This window comes from Lynx canadensis, chromosome A1 (assembly GCF_007474595.2).
Source record: "Lynx canadensis isolate LIC74 chromosome A1, mLynCan4.pri.v2, whole genome shotgun sequence".
Lineage (NCBI taxonomy): Eukaryota > Metazoa > Chordata > Mammalia > Carnivora > Felidae > Lynx > Lynx canadensis.
Window position 1 is genome coordinate 141,754,072 of NC_044303.2, and position 24,921 is coordinate 141,778,992.

At 34.9% G+C, this 24,921-nt stretch overlaps 1 protein-coding gene across 3 annotated transcripts in view; it reads right to left on the reverse strand.

Moving 5' to 3' along the window:
* Window positions 1-24,921, reverse strand: part of WDR41 (WD repeat domain 41) — a 55,861-nt gene that overhangs the window by 24,184 nt on the left and 6,756 nt on the right. For all 3 annotated transcript variants that reach the window (XM_030323530.1, XM_030323531.1, XM_030323529.1), the window contains exons 3-7: window positions 17,011-17,059; window positions 15,427-15,558; window positions 12,843-12,905; window positions 7,257-7,368; window positions 4,697-4,759 (exon numbers count right to left, since the gene is read on the reverse strand). In XM_030323530.1, coding sequence (XP_030179390.1) covers window positions 4,697-4,759; window positions 7,257-7,368; window positions 12,843-12,905; window positions 15,427-15,558; window positions 17,011-17,059 — 419 coding nt within the window. The remainder of the gene's footprint in view (window positions 1-4,696; window positions 4,760-7,256; window positions 7,369-12,842; window positions 12,906-15,426; window positions 15,559-17,010; window positions 17,060-24,921) is intronic.

Here is a 24,921-nt window from a genome sequence, read left to right on the forward strand (position 1 = left end):
AAAATGGGTCATACCACATTCCTTTGTATCTCTCTGGATAATATTTTACCAACTGATGAATCTCTAGAAAAAGTTATTTCATCCTGACAGCCGTTCACATTCAAACTGTGGCTGGCAAAAGAAGGTCTTTCATTAAATAAAAGAACTCTTCCTGATACCTGTCCAACTTGTGTAAAAATTCTACTTATAGTTGGAATACTACTAAATGATCTTGAGATTGGGAATGTGGAATAATGGGCAATGTATTATTTAATCAAACTAACAAAAAGTAAACTCAGATACGGACAAAAAAAACCTTACAAAGGAGGCTTCCACAAAGAACTACCAAGTACTGGAGATAATGTGAAACTGTTCAGTGAATCCATAAATGTGGCCCCTACAGACAAGTATTCATAGGGTCACCTATGTAGTAACTTCAAGGAAATAAAACAAATATAAATTAGATCCTAAGACAAAAGAAAAGGAATAGTGAATTCTAAAAAAGGGTTAAGAACAAAAGCCTGGTTTTCTGAACCAAGATGAGGTGTCAGAGCTGACAGCCTTGCTGATTAGCCTCACAGTTACATGAGTACTCACAAGCTGTATTTCCTGGTGAAAATAGCCCGGCCTCACATAGAAAAAGAGAAAGTAGTATGGAACATTTAAAACCAAGGAAATGGGCACAAGCTTGGTCTTGGAAATAGAAAAGACACTCTATTTACGAGAATGAAATGTATTTTTATGTAAGAAAAAATGGCACTATATTTTATAATGAAACTAATAAAATGCAAAACCTTGTTTTTAAGAATACGTATTTTTTACAAATTATTTTCTGAATATAACCAATTCTCATTTCTTCCTTTTTTTACATGATATTCTAACTTCTGTTGAGGCCTTAGTAATACTTTTATTACCACATAAATGAATTGACTCAATTAGTCATTCATTCAATAAAAATCTCCCATCTTTTAACAGAAAGGTGAATAAAAAGCTTTAGTTGTCAAGGAGCTCACATTCTGCAAGGGAAGGGCAAGGAAAGAACAAAAAGCAAAGAGAAGTTTTTTTTTTTTTAAGTAGTAAGTGAAATGACACATAAGAGATTATGAGAACACAGAAGAAAAACTTCTAGGAGCAGAGAGGATAGGTAAGCAAGCCTTCAGCCTCAAAAAATCTCATTCTGGAGCTCCTAAAGAGTAAGTAGGAATTAGCAACATCAAAGAGGACAATGGGTAGGGGGCAAAGACCTGATACAGAGTGACTGGAGAAATGAAGGCAAAGAGGTGAGAAACACCTCAGGTGGGAGAACCCAGGGCAATTCAGTTTTGACAAACACGTGATACAGGACTCAGAGGAGAGAGGAGGAAGAGAATAAAGAACTGGATGTGATCTGCTGAAAAGTCTAGACTTTATCTTACTGGTGGTCTTATATTGGTCCCCCGGAGCAAAGATTTCATTCATGTAAGGCAAAAATGGGAAAAAATAAGGGCCACATACATTTTGTACAAAAATATATTCAGTTTAAAGTCCTATTCTTTGCTGAGATCACATTTTTCATACTTTTTTATTAAAAAGTAATTTTTACAAAATGATGATGGTAAATGATAGCTTTTTTTTTTTTGTATTTAATGATTTTACTAAGTAAAATACTAATTTGGCAACTCTCAGTTGATCTCCAAAAAGATGAACTATCATACGAGTCAGAAATTTGAGAGTCTAGAAATGACTGCTATAGACAAAGGAAGCAGGGGAGTAGCCTGCCTTATAGAGAGATCACCCCTAGCACCTCCTGGGAAATGTATCGGAGAAGCCCTAACCTAGAGGAGGAGAAGGCACTGGAGAAGCACTACAGTAGAGGAAGGAAGATAAAGTTTGGAGGTTAGCACAACAGAAGAGGCAAGAGGGGAGATGAGAGCCTGAACTGAGCAAAAGTAGTGAGACGGAAAGAAGAGAATCAAAGTACTTAAGGCAGGAGTCCTCAAAGTACGGCCTACACGCCAGCAACCCTAGCACCACCAAAACACCTGTTAGAAATGCAGAAACTCGGACCATACTCCAGACCCACTGAATCAGAAACTCTAGGGGTAAGACCGAGTAATGTGTGTTTTTTAACAAACCATTCAAGTCATTTTAATGCACACTAAAATCTGAGAACCACTGAGTTAGCAGTAAAATCAGCAAAACTCAAAGTGACTGGCTCACTACAAGAGGAGAAAGCCAGGGAAAAGCTAGGCTTCTTTCCAGCTTGATCAAAAACATGAGAAAACTAAATTTCTGCAAGGAAGAGAAAATAAACACAAAATTCTAATACCTTTTGAAACTACTCTATGGAAAGAAAGGGTAATAAGCACAGTGTTTAGAAAATTACTTCTCTGACATGATTACACATGGCAAGGTCAGTTGAAGAAAGAGAAACTTGGCTGCAAAGCCATGGAGTCTGCAAACAGCAGTTAATAAATGGTAAACAATTAGCCCATGTCTTACTGGCATTTGCAAATATGCCAACTGATGGTCACAGCAAATCTCATATCTGGCCTATGGAGAAAGTAGCACATGGCACAAAAACAGACACATAGACCAATGGAATAGAATAGAAACCCCAGAACTAGACCCACAAACGTATGGCCAACTAATCTTTGACAAAGCAGGAAAGAATATCCAATGGAAAAAAGACAGTCTCTTTAACAGATGGTGCTGGGAGAACTGGACAGCAACATGCAGAAGATTGAAACTAGACCACTTTCTCACACCATTCACAAAAATAAACTCAAAATGGATAAAGGACCTGAATGTGAGACAGGAAACCATCAAAACCCTAGAGGAGAAAGCAGGAAAAGACCTCTCTGACCTCAGCCGTAGCAATCTCTTACTCGACACATCCCCAAAGGCAAGGGAAATAAAAGCAAAAATGAACTACTGGGACCTTATGAAGATAAAAAGCTTCTGCACAGCAAAGGAAACAACCAACAAAACTAAAAGGCAACCAACGGAATGGGAAAAGATATTTGCAAGTGACATATCAGACAAAGGGCTAGTATCCAAAATCTATAAAGAGCTCACCAAACTCCACACCCGAAAAACAAATAACCCAGTGAAGAAATGGGCAGAAAACATGAATAGACACTTCTCTAAAGAAGACATCCGGATGGCCAACAGGCACATGAAAAGACGCTCAACCTCGTTCCTCATCAGGGAAATACAAATCAAAACCACACTCAGATATCACCTCACACTAGTCAGAGTGGCCAAAATGAACAAATCAGGAGACTATAGATGCTGGAGAGAATGTGGAGAAACGGGAACCCTCTTGCACTGTTGGTGGGAATGCAAATTGGTGCAGCCGTTCTGGAAAACAGTGTGGAGGTTCCTCAAAAAATTAAAAATAGACCTACCCTATGACCCAGCAATAGCACTGCTAGGAATTTACCCAAGGGATACAGGAGTACTGATGCATAGGGGCACTTGTACCCCAATGTTTATAGCAGCACTCTCAACAACAGCCAAATTATGGAAAGAGCCTAAATGTCCATCAACTGATGAATGGATAAAGAAATTGTGGTTTGTATACACAATGGAGTACTACGCGGCAATGAGAAAGAATGAAATATGGCCCTTTGTAGCAACGTGGATGGAACTGGAGAGTGTGATGCTAAGTGAAATAAGCCCTACAGAGAGAGAAAGATACCATATGTTTTCACTCTTATGTGGATCCTGAAAAACTTAACAGAAACTCATGGGGGAGGGGAAGGGGAAAAAAAAAAGAAAAGAGGTTAGAGTGGGAGAGAGCCAAAGCATAAGAGACTGTTAAAAACTGGGAACAAACTGAGGGTTGATGGGGGGTGGGAGGGAGGGGAGGGTGGGTGATGGGTATTGAGGAGGGCACCTTTTGGGATGAGCACTGGGTGTTGTATGGAAACCAATTTGACAATAAACTTCATATATTGAAAAAAAAAAAAAAAAGAAAGCACAAGCAACATCATATGCTCTCTGGGATACATTAGAAAAATTATTCAAGAAATAAGGAGCCTTGAAGAAGCATGCTTACTCTATCACTTCTCAGCACCCCAATTCTATTCAAAAGGCAGTAGGAACAAGAGACTTTATTTTTTACTATGGGCTCCATGGCAGTAAATGGGTTAGCTAACCATCACCAGCCAAATAGCCTTCAAACAGCAAGTTTATAATCAATTAATAAATTTACAAAATTCCTCTTGCTACCCCCTCTCTCTGCTATCCCACCACTCTGAAGGAAATGGCAGAAACTCTTCCCAAGAAAATGGGCCCCACTATGGCTTCCCGAGCCAAAACCACCATAGTTCCTGCCTTAGTGGCTTCCCACAGTAATCATCCTCCAACCCATCCAAATCAAGTTTTTAGTTTCCAGAATGCTGATAGTTGCTTTCTGTGGTCAGAATTTTTGCTAAGTGTAGGACTATAGATCAGGAGCAGACAGAACTGTGGAATGTAAACGGCTTTCTCTGGCCTCAGACATATGGGGTTACCATGCCCCACTTGGCTATGTTAGACCAAGCACAGTACAAAAACTGACCTAACGTCTTGAAAATGTCTCAGTCTACACATCGCTTCCAACAATCGCAGGTCAAGACGTGGGCAGGGGCAGATGTCCCTTAAATAAAAAACTTGTCTTTCTAAAATGTGTATACAAGTCTAGTTTTAAATTTTCTTAAAAAGAAAATAAAAGAAAAAGAGTCATACTCACTCAGTTCTTTGCCAATTGCTGCCACAACACAGTTCTTAGGTATTTCAATCAAAGCACTGATCCCTTCAAAAATATATATGACACAGGTCAAATTATTTTCTTCAAAGATTATATGAAAAATAAAAACATTTTCAGATTTATGCCAGTTATTTCCCATAAAAGGGTTGTAACAATAAAGCATACACAATATACTACATCATGGTTCCCTGCTCACCTGCACACGGAAAAGGAGTCTGTGATAAGTATTAGAGACCTAAAGAAGATGCAGATTTACTAAAGGTAGGATATGCTCTGTTGACACTTTCACTATTATGGTCAACTTTTTTTAACCAGGAATCCCTAAAGATAATCACCATTTACAAGATGACTAGCTCAAAGAAGATATAAAGAAAATATTTTGTGGATGCTTCTATGGCTTGTGGGTTACATTTTTTTTATAAGAATGGGGATAATAGCTAGTATGTTTATTCTGAAGCCAATTCAGATTATTAGTCAGTGGGAGCTTGTTATCACAATTATGGCTCCTGAAATGTGTTGATATAATAATAATGAGAATGGGGGTTTAATTACTACAGGAAGGATATAAATCAACATTTTCTGGGTATGGGTCCAATAGCATATTTAGCTGACCTTACTGGAGAATATGACATAATATGGTAGCACGAAGACTTCTTAATTCTTAGGATTAAGTTCGAGTCCTAGAATTCTAGAAATAAGAGGATTTAAACCTCTATTATTTACTCTATCAAAGTAACTCTTTTTTCACACATATTTCTTATGTTTGGGGTGGAATGCTTGCTGTGATGATGGGAAAGGATACACATCATATGCATATGGCTAGAGTGAGGGGTAGGAAATTTTTTCTTGGAAGACATATGACTTGGTCATATCAGAATCATGGGTAGGATGCTCAAATTCATAGGAAGGTGAATGTTAGGAATAGGGTTTTGACGGTAAAGTTAACGGTACATAGTTCTGGTATATATGGGTTGTGAAATCCTCCAAAGAATAGGATTGTTGTGAGAATATTTAATATGATAATGTTAGCATATTCCGCTAGGAAAAATAGGGCGAAGGGGTCTGCTGCATATTCAACGTTGAATCCGGAAACGAGATCTGATTCTCCTTCTGTTAGATCGAAAAGATATAAAGATAGAATTCTGAGTATCTTTTTATAGCTGAATCATGAAATGGTTGTAGAGAGACCATAATTTTTAAGCCTTGCTAGCCAAAAATCAAGCAAGCCTCATGAAAGGAGCTTCATGACATAAAGGTCTAACAGCACGGCTAACTCAATGGCATCTGGTAATGTGGAAAACCCAAATCACAAAAGGCTCACCAATAATAAATGATAGCCTTCTGAAAGGTTTCTAACAGATTTTCTCAAAAATTTCCACTATCTCTTGAGACACTGATAAATAGGACAATACTACGATTACTTAATAGTTCTCAAAGATAACTTGCAAAAGGGAGACTACAATAACAGGTAATTTCCATTATCAGACAAAATATTCTTGTTAGTCCTGATTTATTTCATAACATAGTTACTAATAATTCATGGAATAAAATTCACAGGTAACCACAGGCTAGTGTTAGAAATAGAAAGGAAAATATACGTGTAAATAGATATAATTCACGATAACGGGAAACATGAAAATACAATCTAGATACTACCAACATTACTAGTGATCAAACATTGAATTGAAAGGTAAAACTGAAAATCCTAGAAACGTAGTGATTTAGTTTTGTTAAGACATCACATTACTTTTCTGATTTAGTATCTTTGTGGAGATCAGTTAGTTCTAATTGTGAACTGTAAATTCAATTCACAGGGCTCCTGCTACCTTTACAGTATCAATATGCTTAATAATATTCTTTCTAGGATGTCAATGGGTTTATTGATTACTTTTAGAAACAAACATAGTTAACAGTATATCACATAACTTCAAGGTTATTCTTTAAATTTTCTCATTTATACTTAAATAGTTTTACTCTGAATAATTTTTTTATTTTGTTTAAGATCCTTGGTATCAGAAGTCAAACTGAATTTCTTTTCTTAAAACCAAAAATATTAACCAAATTCTGTACTTTATTAGTAAGTTTGCACAATGCATGGACTTTCTAGTAAAACCAATTATAAAATGAGGTCATCCTTTGGAATCTATTCAAAATCCAATGGCCCCACAAATAAACTCTATTATAAAGTTGGAAAGGTGTAATTCCATGTATCAATGTGCTCATCTAACTCAGTTTAGGAACGCAGACCAAGAGTATAAATCAAAGTTTTTCTTGACCACTTTTGAGAAATTCTGTTATAAGGGGAGGTGAAGACAAAAGGTGGGTGGGGGAGGCTTCTCCCTCCAATTTGGGATAGAAATATTTTTTATACAACCATCAAACTGGAGAAATAAAGTTACATGATATATTCAGAACTGAAAAGAAAAACCCCTATATTAATTAATGGATACAGAGGTATTCATAGGAAGTCTCTTCGAAGATTCATTATGTCTTTTAAAGAATATCAATCATGGTTCATAATTATGTTGATTTGATTTCTTACCTGTATCAGAAAGGTGGCTGGTCTTACACAGGAGATCTAATTTTCGGTTCCACACACATAGGTCATTCCCACCAGAGAGCCAAATATCTAGTCTCTGAAGAACAATTAAGCACTGAAAAATTCATTTGAAATATCAGTTTAGAATTTCAAGCATTCATTGGTGGTTTTTAAATATGTCCACAAGTTCTGTGAAACCATTCTCTTTAAAAGGTGGAGTTTAAGTTTCCCACCCTTGAATGTGGACTCTACTAAGTGACTGGCCTCTAATGAAGAGAATATAGCAGAAGAGACGGTGTGTGACTTACAAGACTAAATCATAAATGACAAGGTGGCTTCCTCCTTGCTCTCTCGAATCACTCTAAGGCAAACACACAAGCAGCCACATGGAGAAAGATGCACATGCAAAAAAGTGAGACCCCTGGACAACAGCCAGCACTAACTTACCAATCATATGAGTCCCCTAGGAACCTCCAACCCCAGTCAAGCCTTCAGATGACAGCAACCTCATAATACACACTGAGCCAGAACTGCTAAGCTGCTCTTTATTCCTGACTACAAACACTGTAAGATAATATTTATTGCTTTAAGCAACTAAGTTTTGAGGTAATTTGTTACTCGGTAATAGATAACACACAAGGCTTAAACTTCCTTTAAAATAAAACTGAATATATGACCTTAGTTTTTATGTAACTCTCAAATTAATACCTCCTAATTCATTTAGGAAAATGAGTATTTCAAGTCTATAGAAGTCCTTTACCTTTAACAGTACTTTAAAGTCCACACCTTTAATCATACTCCTCCCACTCAAGACTCTGATTGAATAAAAGGACAAGAGTGAGGGAGAAGAATAAACAAGAAAAGGAAAAGATTCTGATAGTCTTGTCCAACCTAAGTGTTGTCTTAGCTTTTAAAACTACTGGAACAAAAAGGGTTGAAAATAAGGCAGTTTCTATTTTAAGAATCCCTACCCTAATTTCTGAATATTTAATGTATCATTATTTTGCTCCCTTTGATTGCTGAATAATATTCCATTATGTGGATATAGCACATGTGTCCATTCTCAGCTGGTAGACATTTAGGATATTTCCACTTTTGGATTATTATGTACAGTGGTGCCATGAACATTCATCACGTACAAATTTTTGTGTGGACATACATTTTCATTTCTCTTGACAATGAAATAGGAATACCTAGGAGTGAGACTATTGGGCCAAATGATAACTCTTTAAGGCAGCTCTACCATTTTACAATTCCACCAGCAATGTGTGACAGTTCCATTGTCTCCACATCCTTATCAACACGTTACTGCCCTCTAGTGTAAGTGAAATAGTATTATATTATGGTTTTGACTTGCATTTCTCTAATAACTAATGATGTTGAGCTTTTTGCATGCTTATTGGCCATCTGTATATTTCTTTGGGTAAATGTCTTTCAAATTGTCTACTTTTAACTGGGTTACTTGTCTTTTTATTGTTGAGGGGTTTAAGTTTATTTATTTTGATTGACCACACATGTGCATGAGTGGGGGGGGGGTGGTGGAGAGGGAGAGAGACAATCCCAAGTAGGCTCTATGCTGTCAACACAGAGCCTGATGCAGGGCTTGATCTCATGAACTGTGAGATCATGACCTGTGAGATCATGACCTGAGCCGAGACAGAGTCGGACTCTTTAAACGACTGAGCCACTCCAGTGCCCCTTTACTGCTGTTTTAAGAGTTCTTTATATATTCAGGATACAAGTTCCTTATCAGATATATAATTTACAAGTATTTTCTCACACCCTATGTGTTGGGTTGTCTTCTCACCTTCTTGATAGTGTCCTTAAAAGTATAAAGGCTTTTCATTTTGATGAAATCCAATTTATCACTTTTTTTCTTTTGTTACTGTATTTCTGGTGTCATATTCAAGATCCCTATCCCAAGATCACAAACACTTACTCCCATATTTGTTCCAAGAGTTTTATAGTTTTAGCTCTTAAATTTTGACCTTTGATCCATTTTGAATTTTTATATATGGCATGAAGTAGGGATCCAAATTCATTATTTTGTATAAAGATATCCAGTTGACCCAGAATTATTTGTTGAAGAGACTATTCTTGCTCTTTTTGAAAAGTCCTGGCATCCTGGTTCAAAATTAATTAACCACATAAGTGAGGTTTTATATCTGGACTCAGAAATGTATTCCATTCATCTGTATGTCTATCCTTATGCAGAACCACACCGTCTTGATTACTGAACTTTGTAGTAAATTGTGAAATTGGGAAGTTTAACTCTTGTACATTGGCTCTTTATTCTCAAAATTGTTTTAGCTATTTCTGGGGTCCTTTGCACTTCTATACAAATTTGAGGATCCTGGGGCACTGGCGTGGCTGGTTAAGCGTCCAACTCTTGATTTTGGCTCATGTCACAATCTCACAGTTTGTTTGTGGGTTCAAGTCCTGCATCAGATCTGTGCTGACAGCACACAGTCTGCTTGGGATTCTCTCTGCCCCTCCCCTGCTCACACTCTAAATTTCCTCTCTCCCTCTCTCAAGATAAATAAATAAACATTAAAAATAAAAAGAAATGCTTCGAATTTGAGGACTGGTTTGTCAATTCCTGGGTGCAGGGGTAAGGGTGGGGAGGGGAAGCTTGCTGGGATTTTGGTGGAGACTGTGTCCAATCTGCAGATAATTTTGGGTAGTGCTGCAATCTTAACAATATTCAACTTTATCCATGAATATGGAATGACTTTCATGTCTAGATTTTTAGTTTCTTTCAAAAACTGTTTTGTAGTTTTTAATGTATAACTCTCATGTTTCTTCTTTGTTTCTAAGTATTGTATTCTTTTGGATGCTACTGTAAATTCATTTCATTTTCTTAACCGGTTTTTTTTTCATTTTTGGATGTTCATTTTTGGTGTAGAAGAATACAGTTAATTTTTCTATATTGATATCGTATACTGAAACCTTACTAAATCCATTTATTAGCTCCAATAGTTTGGTTATGAATTTAAGATTTAGTATATAGATCATGTCACTTGTGGATATAGTTTTATTTCTTCCTTTCCAATATGGATACCCATTATTTTTTATTGCCTATAACACTGAATACCATCCTTGTTTTATTCCTGATCTCAGGAGGAAAAGTATTCAGTCAGTCTTTCACCATTAATATGATGTTAGCTCCAGGGTTTTCATAAATTCCCTTTATTAGACTGAGGAAGTTCTCTATTCTTATTTTGTTGACTACTTTTACCATGAGAGGGTGCTGTCTATCAAATGCTTTCTGTGCATCGATTTAGATGATCGTATGTTTTTTGTCCTTTACTCTTACTGTAGTATGTTATAGTTACTAATTTTTCCGATGTTAAACTGGGATAAGTCTTATCTGGTCATAGTGCAGAATGTTTTTATATGTTGCTGATTTGGATTGCTAGTATTTTATTAAGGATAATATACTTCTGCTACTTAATATCTTATCAGAATTTTCCAAACTTCTTATGAACTCTAAATACCACTTTTAGCATATGTATCGACCATAATTTAACTATTTTCCTGTAAGATATTTAGGATACTGCCAATCATACATTTATGAAATATATTTGCAATATACATTTCTGTTCCTAAATCTCTGCCCAAGTTTTTTGTTTTTTTTTTCCTTTAAAGAGTTTTCTGTAAGTAGAGTCTCTGGGTCAATTCATGTAATCATTTAAAATTTTCATTAATAATGCCAAACTGTGTGCTAGGAATATCATCAATTTAATAAAAATGCTAATTTCACCACTTCCTCGCTAATACAAACCCTTATAAAAACTACTAGCTCAAAAAATAAATAATAGCATTTCTTATATTTATTAGGGATCTGAATTTCTTTGATAAATTATCTGTTAAAGAATTGAACCACTGAAATGAAGTGAGTGAAATGATACTTTTAAACAATCTCTTATGAGAAACATGATCACAGCAGGAGTATATACAACTATCTAGCTGACTAACATTATAGTAAAACCTCTTTAAAAAATAAATAAGATACTTCATAAAAAATAAATAAGATCATGAAAAAGTTCATGAAACAGTTCACCCAAAGAATTTGTCCAAAATATACCAAAATTTTCTCCAGTTTTCCTGTTCCCTATTCTTTCAATTCATGTATTTTCACTTGAAACCTAATAGCCTCAACTAGCAAAAATATTTGTAACGTATTTTAAAGAAGCATCTTTTCAGATCACATAAAACAGAAATTTTCATCAAATCAATATTTTAATAACTCCCTCAAAGACAATCCATTGTTAAATTGGATACAAGCATTTCTGGGCACTTTCTTCCCCCAGAAACTCTACTAAATTGATAATGAAGAATAGCATAGTAGCATGAGATGGCTACCAGACATGCTGCCTTTTAGGAAAAAAATCAAATACTTTGAACACTGAGACAAAACAATTCTTTTTACATTAAAAAAAAAAAGTGTAAGCTCAAATAAAGAGACAAGGTATCTTTAAAACAAATAAGGTGAGACACCTGGGTGGCTCACTTGGTTAAGCATCCAACTTTTTTTTTTTTTTAATTTTTTTTTCCAACGTTTATTTATTTTTGGGACAGAGAGAGACAGAGCATGAACGGGGGAGGGGCAGAGAGAGAGGGAGACACAGAATCGGAAACAGGCTCCAGGCTCTGAGCCATCAGCCCAGAGCCTGACGCGGGGCTCAAACTCCCGAACCGCGAGATCGTGACCTGGCTGAAGTCGGACGCTTAACCGACTGCGCCACCCAGGCGCCCCTAAGCATCCAACTTTTGATTTCAGCTCCGGTCCTGGTCTCATGGGTTAATGAGTTCAAGCCCCATATCAGGCTCTGCACTGACAGTGTGGAACCTGCTTGGGATTCTCTCTCCCCAACTCTCTCTGCCCCTCCCTGCTCTCCCTTTCAAAATAAATAAATAAAAACTTTTAAAAAATAAAACAAGGAAACATCTCATTTTAGAAGACCTTTTCCACCACATTTGCTGACATTATTGAAAAACAGACACACTTTCTAAGAAGACCTAAGAATTTCTTCTGTAGGAATCCAAGTAACCAAGTCTTCTCCAAATTTGTTTCTCCAACATGTGGCAGAGTTCCTATCATGTAATAAGCTCCAATTATTATTTGTTTGTAAAATCAGTGAACCTAATAGTAACAGCCAATTAGCCATATGACAGTTCTTTGGAATTAAGTAATTGATAATGTCTTATCTTCAGGACCTTATAAAAGGCAGAGAATGAAGGACAAATAAATCCATGTTTTTAGTTCAAAGTGTAAAGAAAACAGACTACCTACTTCTATAGTCATTCTACAACTAGTATGTCTTCCTAGAATTACCTACAAAAACATACTAGGTACTAACCTTTTCCTTATCTTGCTATATATTCACCCCTTGATCTAGTTCCAAATTCAAACATTCCAACATTTTATATGCTCCCTCAAAATCTAGTCTTCCAAGAATCAAATGACTATAAGTATGTATAGAAGAAATAATTCTTAAAACCTACAAAAGTAACTTCATCTACTTATTGAAGATTTTTGCTGAGAAAAAAAGACAATTACCATAAAATATCAGCATAAGATTTTACCTTTACAGTAGACTGGAAGCATGATACTTTCTGAACTTGTCTGCCAGTATCACAATCCCATACCTAAACTTATGTTAAGAAATAATTTCTAAGTAAAACATTAAAATCTAAATTAAGAGATAAGTTTTCTAATAATTAAATCACAGATGTTACACTCTTAGTTAAAAAAATCTTTAAATAAAGTATATTTACCATCTATACTGTTACTAAAATTAATTCATATAGTGAATTATCAACTCAGCATATCAAGCTTATAATCTAAAATATGTTTGAGGTAAATTTTACTACCAAAATATCAGAAAATGTCAAGGAATGAATGATCTGAATACTCAATATTTATAGGCATTAAATATTCCAAGTGTTTTCTCCAAAATAGTCCACCATGATTTAATAAACACTCAACATAAAGTATTTACACTAAAAACAACCAGTTCCATTAATTCTTACTGAAAGCTCCTTCAACATGCATGGCACGTTTACTACTATTATACTGATTGACAAAAGCCAGTAACAGTGTATTACTTGTACACATTCTTAAAATAATTAGAGGACCTTCTATGAGTGTCCAAGGTTAGTTTGACTTAAGAAGTATAACCATTTTCGAATTTTTTATCCCACTTCCTATGGTAACATATACATTCTACACCATGTCTGAGCACACGTTTACATATAGACATTCATGTATACACACACACAGACACACACACACACACATATACATACACACATATGTGTACGGACAGACTGTTAAGACTATTACCTGACAAAAATTAAAAATTTACCTTCAGCATTTAATTAATGAAGTTTGTTAACAGTGGAGACTCAAGCAGCCTGGAACTGGATTTTTAACAAGAAAATTCATTATGTGAAGCAAATGACTCTATACCATTATTTACAAGTAAAGTTCATGCTGATACTGTCTCAGCTACTCATTCCTGTACTATACTAATTCAGTAAGTGCCTCTAAATATTATTATAGTACCTTAGGAATGGTCTAATAAAAACAAAGTATTTTAGGGGTGCCTGGGCAGCTCAGTTGGTTAAGCCTCCGACTTCAGCTTAGGTCATGATTTACGGTCTGTGAGTTCAAGGCCTGCACTGGGCTCTGTGCTGACAGCTCAGAGCCTGGAGCCTGCTTTGGATTCTGTGTCTCCCTCTCTCTCTGCCCCCTCCCCCACTCATGCTCTGTCTCTCTCTCTCTCAAAAATAAACAAACATGAAAAAAAATTTTTAAACAAAGTATTTTAAATTCTATTTTTGGAGATTATACTGATACTAAAAGCAAAAGCTTTAGTGCCTAAACTAATATTTGCCTCAATTGAACAGTATTAATAAAGTTACACTGACCTAAACATACATAGTAATACTGTTTATGCAATATTGTCATCACCACAGAATATAGTTTACCACATGTAAATCGTACCTGCAAGTTTTTTCACCTACTGACAATGTGTCTAGAAATCACTTGAGTGAATGAGCTCATTTACAGTGTGTCAAAAAGTTTGTCCTGGTTGTATAGAAGCCCAGGAAACATCTACACCTTTGGACTTACTCCAAAACTTACTTCATTAATGCTTGAAACTATTTAAAACAGAACTCTCAGATAAGCACAGGTGATTTAAAGCAAATCTTTGATACCTTTTTAAAAAAATAAGTAAAGATTAGTTTCCATAAGTAACTGGCCATTAAGGCTTTCTTAAATCTAATTCCTCATACAAATATTAAAGGCTGAATTTTAAGGAATGTTTAAGGAAAATCTTTTATAAAGGCAGTATTATACAATGGTTGAGAGTTCTGACTCTGAAGTCAGACTGCTTGCTTGCTGCCCTATAATGGCTGTGTGACCTAGGGGCAAGTTACTTAATTACCCTCTCTGTGCCTCTTTTCTTATCTGTAAATGAGAAAATACTTACTGTAAGAATTAAATGGGCTAATGTATGTAATAGGTAATATATGTAAAAATATGTGTAATATATGTTAAACAGAACAATGCCTAGCACACATAAGCACTCTATAAAACATTACTGCTGTTATACCTTAAATTTTTACCTAAAAGTATGGAGGGAAGATAATTTACTCTTTTAAAACTGCTTTTAAACACTAAATATTAATATTAACCACTGAGGAGATGGCAATTCACTTTTCTGCCAGACTCAGATGCTCAGAGTTCTTATGGGTTGGGGCCATTACATTTCTTTTGCTGTACAATGTGGTATAGAGGAAAATGTGAATTATTCCCCAGTCCAACTCATCTTTGTTTCTCTAAATTGAAAAGCAAATGGAGATAAGTACTTTTAAGCCTAAATTCTCCCAATTTCTCCATTTTATATAACTTGATATAACAGTAACTCTGGAAAAAACTTTAGTCATGCGGTTTCCATCAATAATAAGCCTTTAACCTACATCCAGTCTAATACTTTCAGTTGCCTAATACTTTTAAGAAGTGTATTATGAAGGCTAAAGCAAAATCATTTTTTGCTCAAATTAATGTACAGACAAGCCCCAAAAGGCTAAAACTAATAATGTATGTACTGGTCTGTTGGGTCACTATGGGTATTTTACTCTCTTCCAGATTTAAGGATACAATAACTGTTCTATCAGCAGAGGCTGTCAAGATCAGTTGATTCTTTTCTTCACAAACTTCCAAGGAAGGAAATGTAATAATGGCTGTTATCTTCTGAGTGTGCCCATTAAGTTCCAGAAGTTTTTCTCCTGTCTGAAATACCAATAAAAATTTTAATAGGCTCATATTATATTCATAACTTAAATAATCTTAAATGACAATGTTAAGAAAAATCGCCACATACAAAATACATAATTCCATTTTTAATTACTTAGATGTTATACTTTAACCTTAAGCAATCAAATAGAATCTAAACAGGTACTGGAAGAGTAGCCATAAATAATCTTAATTATTTGCTAATAGAAAATATTAAATTCTAGCATATTTTATATGAAAATTTAAAAGAATATTTTCCTATATGGTTTTTTAGACCTGTGTAAATCAAGTATAAAAATATCAGTAAATGATCAGTAGGAAAAAATAGGGAGTCTGCATTATCCTTAAGTATTTGTTATCTAAGTCTCCACAGTTAAAATGTTGAAGGAAATAAAAGCATGACAACACAATATATACACTATATACATCCAATAATATGTCAACTGTTCATAAAGTCAGTCTCCACTCCATCTCTAACACCAACAGCTATTCTTACCCATCCAATGTCTTCATCTATCAGTATCTCACTGATTTTTCCCAAGTAGTAAATATATAAAAATCCTAAGTAAATATAACAAACTGCCAATCGTTCCAAGGTTGCAGTATTTCATGAATGTGGTGAACATAATGGTAAATAATTGCTTTAATCATGGGCAAAACCACTGAAAAATAAGGATCTGACAGAGTCAGACCAGATACCAATCCAAATTAACAGTGAGAAGATAAATGCTTCAAAAGGGAATAATTTGAGCATCAAAGGATCAGGAAGAGAGGTCCTGGAAAAATGTGATGAAGCTTAAATATTTTTCACAACAAAAATTAGTCTTTTATTATATTACTACTAAAGTCAAACATGAGAATATTATATTATCATACAATTTTGAAATAAAAATTGTATCTCTCACAAAAATCAACACTTGATTCATTTTCAGAATCAGTGCATAGTTGTTGATAAGTTTTGTTGAATAAGATTAAAACTTTTGTTTTTGTAATTTGGTATTTGTTTCTCAGGAAAAAAATCTTAATTCGAAACCTTTCTCTATTATGAAATATTGATCCCCATTTTAAATGGATTCATCCTAAGTAGCCTTTTTAAACTATCAATTAGTCGCATTATACTGCTATGCAGGTACATACCTAGATAGTGTTTATGAATGCATCCTCAACTATATAGTCAAATCTTTAAGTTTTGTTTTTTTGTTTTGTTTTTTTACATTAAAGAGAGAGAGAAGGAGGGAGGGAGGGAGGGAGGGGCAGAGAGATGGAGAGAGAGAATCTCAGAGGCTCCACACTGTCAGCACAGAGCCCAACACGGGGCTCCATCTCACCAACCATGAGATCATGACCTGAGCCGAAATCAAGAGTCAGACACTTAACTGACTGAGCCACCCAGGCACCCCTACAGTCATGTCTTTATTACACAATCCACATAGAATTTTTAATACACACCTGGGCATTCCACACAACTACAATTCCATCATCACCAGCAGATGCAAACCTGGGTAGAGAAAAAAAGTGAAAAAAAATCTCTGGTGACATTTATTTGCTAAAATAACTTACAAATATCAGAATTTATTAATGGTATTTTAACTTACTAATATTAATTCAGGTTAGGTTAAACTAATTCAACAAATACTTAAGGAATATCTTCTGGGTTTTAGGCCAGGTACAAAGATAAATAAAACTGAAGATGCAAAGATAAATAAAACCATTCAGAGTTACAATGAATCAGCAGCTAGAACTGTAAGAATAAGGGAGGCCTATAACTAATCTTTCAAGTCCTTCCTGGCTTGAATTATGATTAAACCCTGACTTAAGTGATAGGAAACTGAGCTGAGGAAGAGCTTCACTTGATGGGAAGTGATATTCCAAGAATGGAACGAAGGAATCACTTTCTCAGGTAAGTTCATTATTTCTATTATTTTCTCTGCAAAGATGTTTTAATTAGTTTCCTATTTAAAGCAAAGATCTCTCCTTTTCTTCTCTTGGCTCTTGGTCTTTCCATGTAAATACCATTTTTTTTTAGTTTGGAAGCTTTGAGGTTTTTTGAAGGTTTTTATTTTGTTTTTTAGTGAAAATGCTTGAAATGCAAAGAAGTAAAGAAAGTTTGCTCGCTGGCATGAAAAAAAGAGCTATGATGAACCCGGTTATAGCTTCTTTCTCCTCTTTACTTCCCATTCACTATATATAAAGGAACAATTATCTATACTTTGTAGAGTAGAAGTTATCCATGATAAAAACACTGTCAAGAAAAGTAATTTGTTATACAGGATTACTCATCATAGTGACTGCATTATAATAAAATCAAGAAAGCACTGTTCTCAAGCAATGTCCCAACACAATGGTTTACAGCAATCACACTGTAAGCGTGTCAAGTAATTTGTTATTAATAATGTAAGTTTGTAAATGATTCTTTAATAAATCAAAATTGATCCAAAGTTGTTCCCATAATATCATTTTCATTCACTTGAATTCAAGGTTTGCTTTCTGAATACGAGAGAGAGAAGTGGTATTATAGAAAGCCAGCTAAGAACTGTGTATAACTGGCCCCTTATAGTTAACAACCATTAATAAATGATAATCCATTAGCAGCTATGGCATTTAGAAAACATGTTCTTCCTTGCAAAACTGTTAGCGTGTTTCATAAAATCTGGGTATGCCTTGAACGTCTTCATTGAAGTAAACATTGTTAGGCACAGATGTCTATTGTTGGTGAACTGACACACTACGACACAAAAATTATTTTGTTCCTGAGATTATCTGTTCCAATGAATTTTACCACTATATGAGATCCATAAAATTTCACTACTTCAGTCATATAACAATTTCCTTAACATTCCAAACTGAGCTTCAAGTTCGAATTTCTCATACTCACTTTCAAAATCCCGTAAGTAACTGCTATCTTCACTGGCTCTGACAATTCCCACACTCAGCACTCATTTCAAAATCCTTCAATTACATCTCCTACTACAGGAGCTAAGAGATTATTCAGGAGATGGGAAATTGGTCAAATACATTCTTACCAAAGTCTATTAATAATTGTTTTAATATAGAACTACGTTATCTTTTTAACAGAAAGGACCTTCAAAACTTCCTAGGTAACTAGTGAGAAATCACCTGCAGGGTTATTTTTAAATCCATGCCTAACATTTATTCTTATTTCAAAACGAAATATATAAAAGATCTGGAGATTTAAAAGAAAACAAAACAATCATTTTTAAATTAAAAATACAATTTCTTATTTAATAACATACATTTTTCTGAATCAGAATAGTAAACAATGCCTGAGTACCAAAAACAGTTGCTGGACGTCAATCTTTAATAGCTTATGTTTCTAGGCCTATTGATTTCTTTTTATTTGTATAGTGATGGTGGGGAGGCAGGACTCAAGGTCTTAAGTTTTCTTTGGTATAAAACATCAATTTCTATTGATTCTTGAAACTCTTATAATTGCTTTTCTCCTTTCTAGAAGACTGCAGGTTTAAAATACATACTTTTTCTAACCCTGATTTTTAACTTCTCATTATTGTTTTATCGTGTCTGAATCTCATGAGTTCACAATGAGAGATGATTGAACGGTTGAGAGTTTAGAAATGATAGAGCATTTCACCTCAAACTTTAATTCAATCAGTAGTGAACAAAAGTTAAATCTAAACAATGCTCAATAGTAATGCATGAAATCACAGCCAATTTTTTATTGCTCAAAGGTCAATTACCTAGTTGGTGGATTATTCAGGCCTTTCAATTTTCTTATATATTCTATTGCTGCCTTTTTCTTTTTTCTTTTTTTTTGGTGCCATTTCAGTATTTATTATTACCTACTCTAAAGAGAAAACATGAAGCTTAAAAATACACATCAATATCACTTTGCTACATATTAGTATCTCCCATAAAATAACAAAGGGTTGGGAGATCATTCACAAATTATAATTAGCAGAATGGATAATTGAAAACTAGCTACACTTCATCAGTTTGTCTTAAAGTAAATCAGTTTATCCTAATCAGTCAAGTACATACTTCAGCCATCTGCAAATCAAAAATGAAAATTCAACCCAAGAATTCCTAATAGTAAGATACATTATATAATTGGTAAACAGAAATAATCAACTATAAAAAAGGACTAATTAAAATGCCAATAAGGTTTAAATGATTCAATAGAAGGAAGAATTATAGCTATATTGCATTAAAATTATAATAATAATTTTTAAAACATTCTAAATTAGTAGAATCCAAAGATTCACATCTGAAGATAAGGTTTTAAGAGAAATGCTTCTTTACTGATGGCACAAAATGTATTTAGTGAGATTCAGGCTAGGTGACGAAAATATCAAGATCAATTACATGTGGTTCTTGTTTCAAGATCTTAAAATTCAGCGATTGTTTAGAAATGTGCTGTATTTCATCAAATCTAAGATATCAATTATAAGACATTCTATTATTTTATGAATTATTAAGATAAAAATACTGCCAATTATAACTGAAAGTCACCATCAGATATATACTGTTTCCAAATTTCAGAGAGGTTAAAATAGGAAAAAATAGTCTTCTTAGAATCAATATAATAATTGCCATATTTATTAATGTTTATAATGTGGCACTTTCTAGTCCAACAAAACTCTGATTATCTCCAGCAGGTTTCAAGCACTAAAGAAATGTTTTTTCAATGAATGAGCAAACATTTAAGTGTTGCAAGGGCTCTGTAAAATAGATAATCATTCAGTTTATTAACGTAACCTCATTTTTTTTTATCATTGTTAATATATCTACTGTCACAACAAAAAGTAAAATTAAAAAATTTAAAATCCAGCATCCCACTCCACACATGGAATTCCTTTTATTTTTTTCAAGTTCCTGTCCCATATTTATGTATAATCTTCAACATGAAACCACATCTTTAAAAAAACTCAGACTATACAATTAAATGACTAAGCAAAAAACTATATGCATGAAAAGAAGTTTAACAAGGTGAAGCATGATTTAAAGACCTATAAAAAAACTTTTAGAATGTCCCATCTTTTCCTCCCCTAATCAAGAGAACTAAATTTACCATAAGAGTTGATGATTCACTCATTCATTCAAGAAATATTTATTAAACACTATATATTAAGCATTAAATATAATTATATTTGATAATACATATTTGATATTGAAAATAAAGATTAAAAGGGTAGTTCTTACCCTTGAAGAACTCAGTCTACATTACTAAGTAATGCTACAGGGTCCACATCATGAATCCATTGAGAATTCTCATTTATACTCAATTTAATTTATAGAAATCATTCCTTTTAAAGGAAGGTGTTTAACCTTCCCTTTGAACATCTTAGAGAAAGTGCTCTCATTCTTGCCAACTGTGAACTGAAATGTACAGCAAAGCTTCACAAAGATTTGTATAAAATATTTTCACAAGAATTCCTATGTCTATTACCCAAGTGCTTATTTAATAGTTCTTATTCATTTGAATATATTTCAATTAAGTCAAAGGTGGCTACAGATACCAATATAACCTTAGAGGATATAATGAAAAGTACAGTCCATAAACCTGCACATAAACTTTCCTGTATTCAATATCTACATAATCATAAAGCACTTGAAAAATAAAAACAGAACATTATTATGGCAATACAGAAAATACCTATAGTTAACTTCCCACATAATCCACAAATGTAATACATGATGCAACTAAAGTAGTATACATTTTTAATAATAAAATAGAGTTGAAAAATGGTACTACAATACCAAAACCAAACACAATTGAAAATATACAAAAATTTCATTTAAAATAGATTTTTACTGGGGGTGCCTGGGTGGCTCGGTCAGTTGAGTGACCAACTTCGGCTCAGGTCATGATCTCACGGTTTGTAAGTTCGAGGCCACACTGGGCTCTATGCTAACAGCTCTGAGCCTGGAGCCTGCTTCGGATTCTCTGTCTCCCTCTCTCTCTGCCCCTCCCCACCTCATGCTCTGTCTCTGTCTCAGAAATAAACACACATACATACATACATACATATACATACATAAATAAAATAGATTTTTACTGGGGCTCCTGGGTGGCTCAGTCATTTAAGCGTCTGACTCTGGGTTTTGGCTCAGCTCAAGATCTCATTGTTTGTGAGAGTTCGAGTCCCTCGGGCTCTGCGCTGACAGTGAATCTGCTTCAGATTCTGTTACTCCCCCTCTGCCCCTCCTCTGGTTGTGCTCTCTCTCAAAAAAAATAAACTTAAAAAAATAAAAACCGAAATAGATTTTTATTTATCTTTTTGCTAGAACTACTTGAAGAAAATCAAAGAAGTATGTAGAGACCTGTAGAAAAATAAAAGGGAACTTGAAAGCATTTTCGTGACCCAGAGACACTGATGTCATTGATCCTTTCATTAGATTTACTTGAACATGATTTTTTTTTTTCCTTAAGAAAAATGCATACATCAGGGCGCCTGGGTGGCTCAGTCGGTTAAGTGTCCAACTTTGGCTCAGCTCATGGTCTCACAGTTCATGGGTTAGAGTCCCGTGTCAGGCTCTGTGCTGACAGCTCAAAGCCTGGAGCCTGCTCAGGATTCTGTGTCTCCCGCTCTCTCTGCCTCTCCCTCGCTTGCACTCTGCCTCTCTTTCTCCAAAATAAACATTAAAAAAAAATGCATACAACTACATAACTCTAATATGTCAATGTCTGATGTCCCTCTTTAGTTCACATACATTGAAGGTATTGGAAGATTCCATAGTTTTCATGGTCATTAGGAAAGGTAAACCCTTTGTAAATTCTCCCCTCCACCAAATCACAAACAAGAAGCTAAACTACGCATCAAAGTTTTCAAGTACTAGAAAACCAAAACTCCCTGTGATTTCTATTAAAGGGAATCTCTAGGGATACCTGGTTGGCTCAGTTGGTTAAACGTCTGACTTCGGCTCAGGTCATGATTTCACAATTGGCGGGCCCGAGCCGTGTTGGGCTCTGTGCTGATAGCTCAGAACCTGGAGCCTGCTTTAGATTCTGTCTCCCTCTCTCTCTGCCCCTCCTCCCTCATGCTGTGTCTGTCTCAAAAATAAATAAAAATGTTAAGAAAAAATTTTTTAATAAAGGGAAGCTCTATTCACCTGAGCTCAAGTTTCTGTGAAAGAATTTCTAACTACTAAAGAAACATCTTGGCCTCTGTGCCCCACCAGTTAAATTAGCATGTGAGAATGAACTGAGCATGCTCAGTTCAAATCCTTCAGGGCTTTCTCTGAGGATATGTTTATACAGGGAGGGAACATTCTGGTTTGCTCTTGTTTTTGAGGGAAGCTTACATCTGAGTGGGAAGCCTACAGATGTCCAGGTGTACCAGTGATTTGAGTGCTAGGTCTACCCACCTCAGGATGAAGTATGAGAAATCCCACAGCAGTTGTATATCAAAGCCAACATCCTTTAATCCAGCTTTTTGCCAGTTATTACTTAATATGTTCAGGTCCATCTATGTGATTCCTGCATCCAATATCTAAGAAAAAGTTTTCTTGTTTTTTCATCTTTAAGTTTTATTTATTTTGAGAGAGATAGAGGAAGAAAGATGAAAGTGAGGAGGGGAGGGGCAGAGAGAGAAGGAGAGAGAGAATCCTAAGCAGTCTCCACGCTCAGCACAGAGCTGATGCAGGGCTAGATCACACGACTGTGAGATCATGACCTGATCTGTAATCAAAAGTCAGACACTTAACCAACTGAACCACTCAGGTGCCCCTTTAAGAAAAAGTTTTATACTCAAACAAAAATACCTTTCAAACTGGCATTTTTATTTCCTCTATATCAAATATACATCATTTTTCAATTTTTCATTATGGATAATTTAAATGTATATAAAAGTGCAAACAGTATGACAAACATCATCATCATCAGTTACTCATCATCTCTCTTCAATTATCAACTCATGACCAATATTGTTTCATCCGTACCACACCCAATCCCCCCTCTGCAGATTATTTTGAAGCAAATCCAATTAGCTGTATTTCATCAGTAAATATTTCAGTGTGTATCTTTTAGGAATCCTTTACATCAAAGTTACCATTTAATTTCTTAATGTCACCACATACTCAGTGATCATACTTCCCGATCTCATGATTTTTTTAAATTTTATTAGAAGGAGGATCTAAATAAAGTTCATAATTGGAGTAATTGATATAGCTTTAAAGTCTTTTGTTCTACTTATTCTTCATATTTTTCTCCTTGCAGTTTGTATACTCCAACAGGAAATGTAATTTCTCATAGTCTTTTCTTTGTGTGCATGTAAGGTTAACAGCCATCGGTAAACTCTCTAAATTTATTAGAAGTTGCAAAATTACAATATTCCAATTCCACAATTTTTCCTAGCCTGAATTCTTCTATAAAAAGAAATTTCCTCCCATCAATTATTATTGATCCCAGATACAGTCTGTATAGGAAAGGCAATATAGATCTTGCAGATACCCCTTCAGGAGAAGCTGCCCAGCTCTCAGAAAGGTGATTACCAGCCTCCACCTGTTGACTTCAGGGTACATTTCAGTTTTGAAGCCAAAGTCATACTACCTCAGTTGGCTTCCAGGTAATGGAATTTAAGCAAGGTGGTGGAAGCCAGAAGCATGTTCCTGGATGATCCTCAGCTAATGACTAAGCAAGGCAGGGTTAAAAGTCCCAGTTACTTCTATCCAACATAGAATTCCCCTAAAGGGCATTCTTTCCTCCAGAGCTCCCCATGGGGCTTACACAGACTTTGTCAGATCTAGACCATAGTCTGAGACAGCTCCCCTTGTCCAATCCTGCTTCTTTCTCTGTCCCTTCACTGGTGTTTCTAATAAACCATTTGCATATTTAATTCCATTTTGTTATCTGCTTTGCAGGGAACTCAGGGATTAAGAGGGTCTAAATCACCTTGACTATTGATTTCTATTCTCTGAATATAAGGAAGATATTCTTAGCTTAAGAATATTTTCTTAAAGATATAGCATACTGTTAGTGAATTATCAAACTGTACTGGGTTGACTTAGTTTCTTGTAAATGTACAGCTTCACCAGCTATCCTAAGGGCACATTTTGTTCTCCAGTCTGGCATTTCATGGGTCACCTGATTCTTTTCCAGTCATGATCACCATCCTACATAACCTTGTCTGTTTCCTGGAGGAGCAAGGAATGGTCAAATGAGCAACAGAAAAAACTATTCTTAAAATGTGTTATGAACTCAGTTTAGTTTAATGTGTCAAATGCTAGAGTATTACATGCAATTTTAGCACAGTCCATTATTTGGAAGACTCTTGCTGAGGCTTAGCCTTCTTTAGTGATCTCCCAATCAATATGACCCTCACTTCATGTTCAAAAAACACTAAAGAAAAGAAAAGGCAGCTGTCTGTTAGGTTATACAGGATT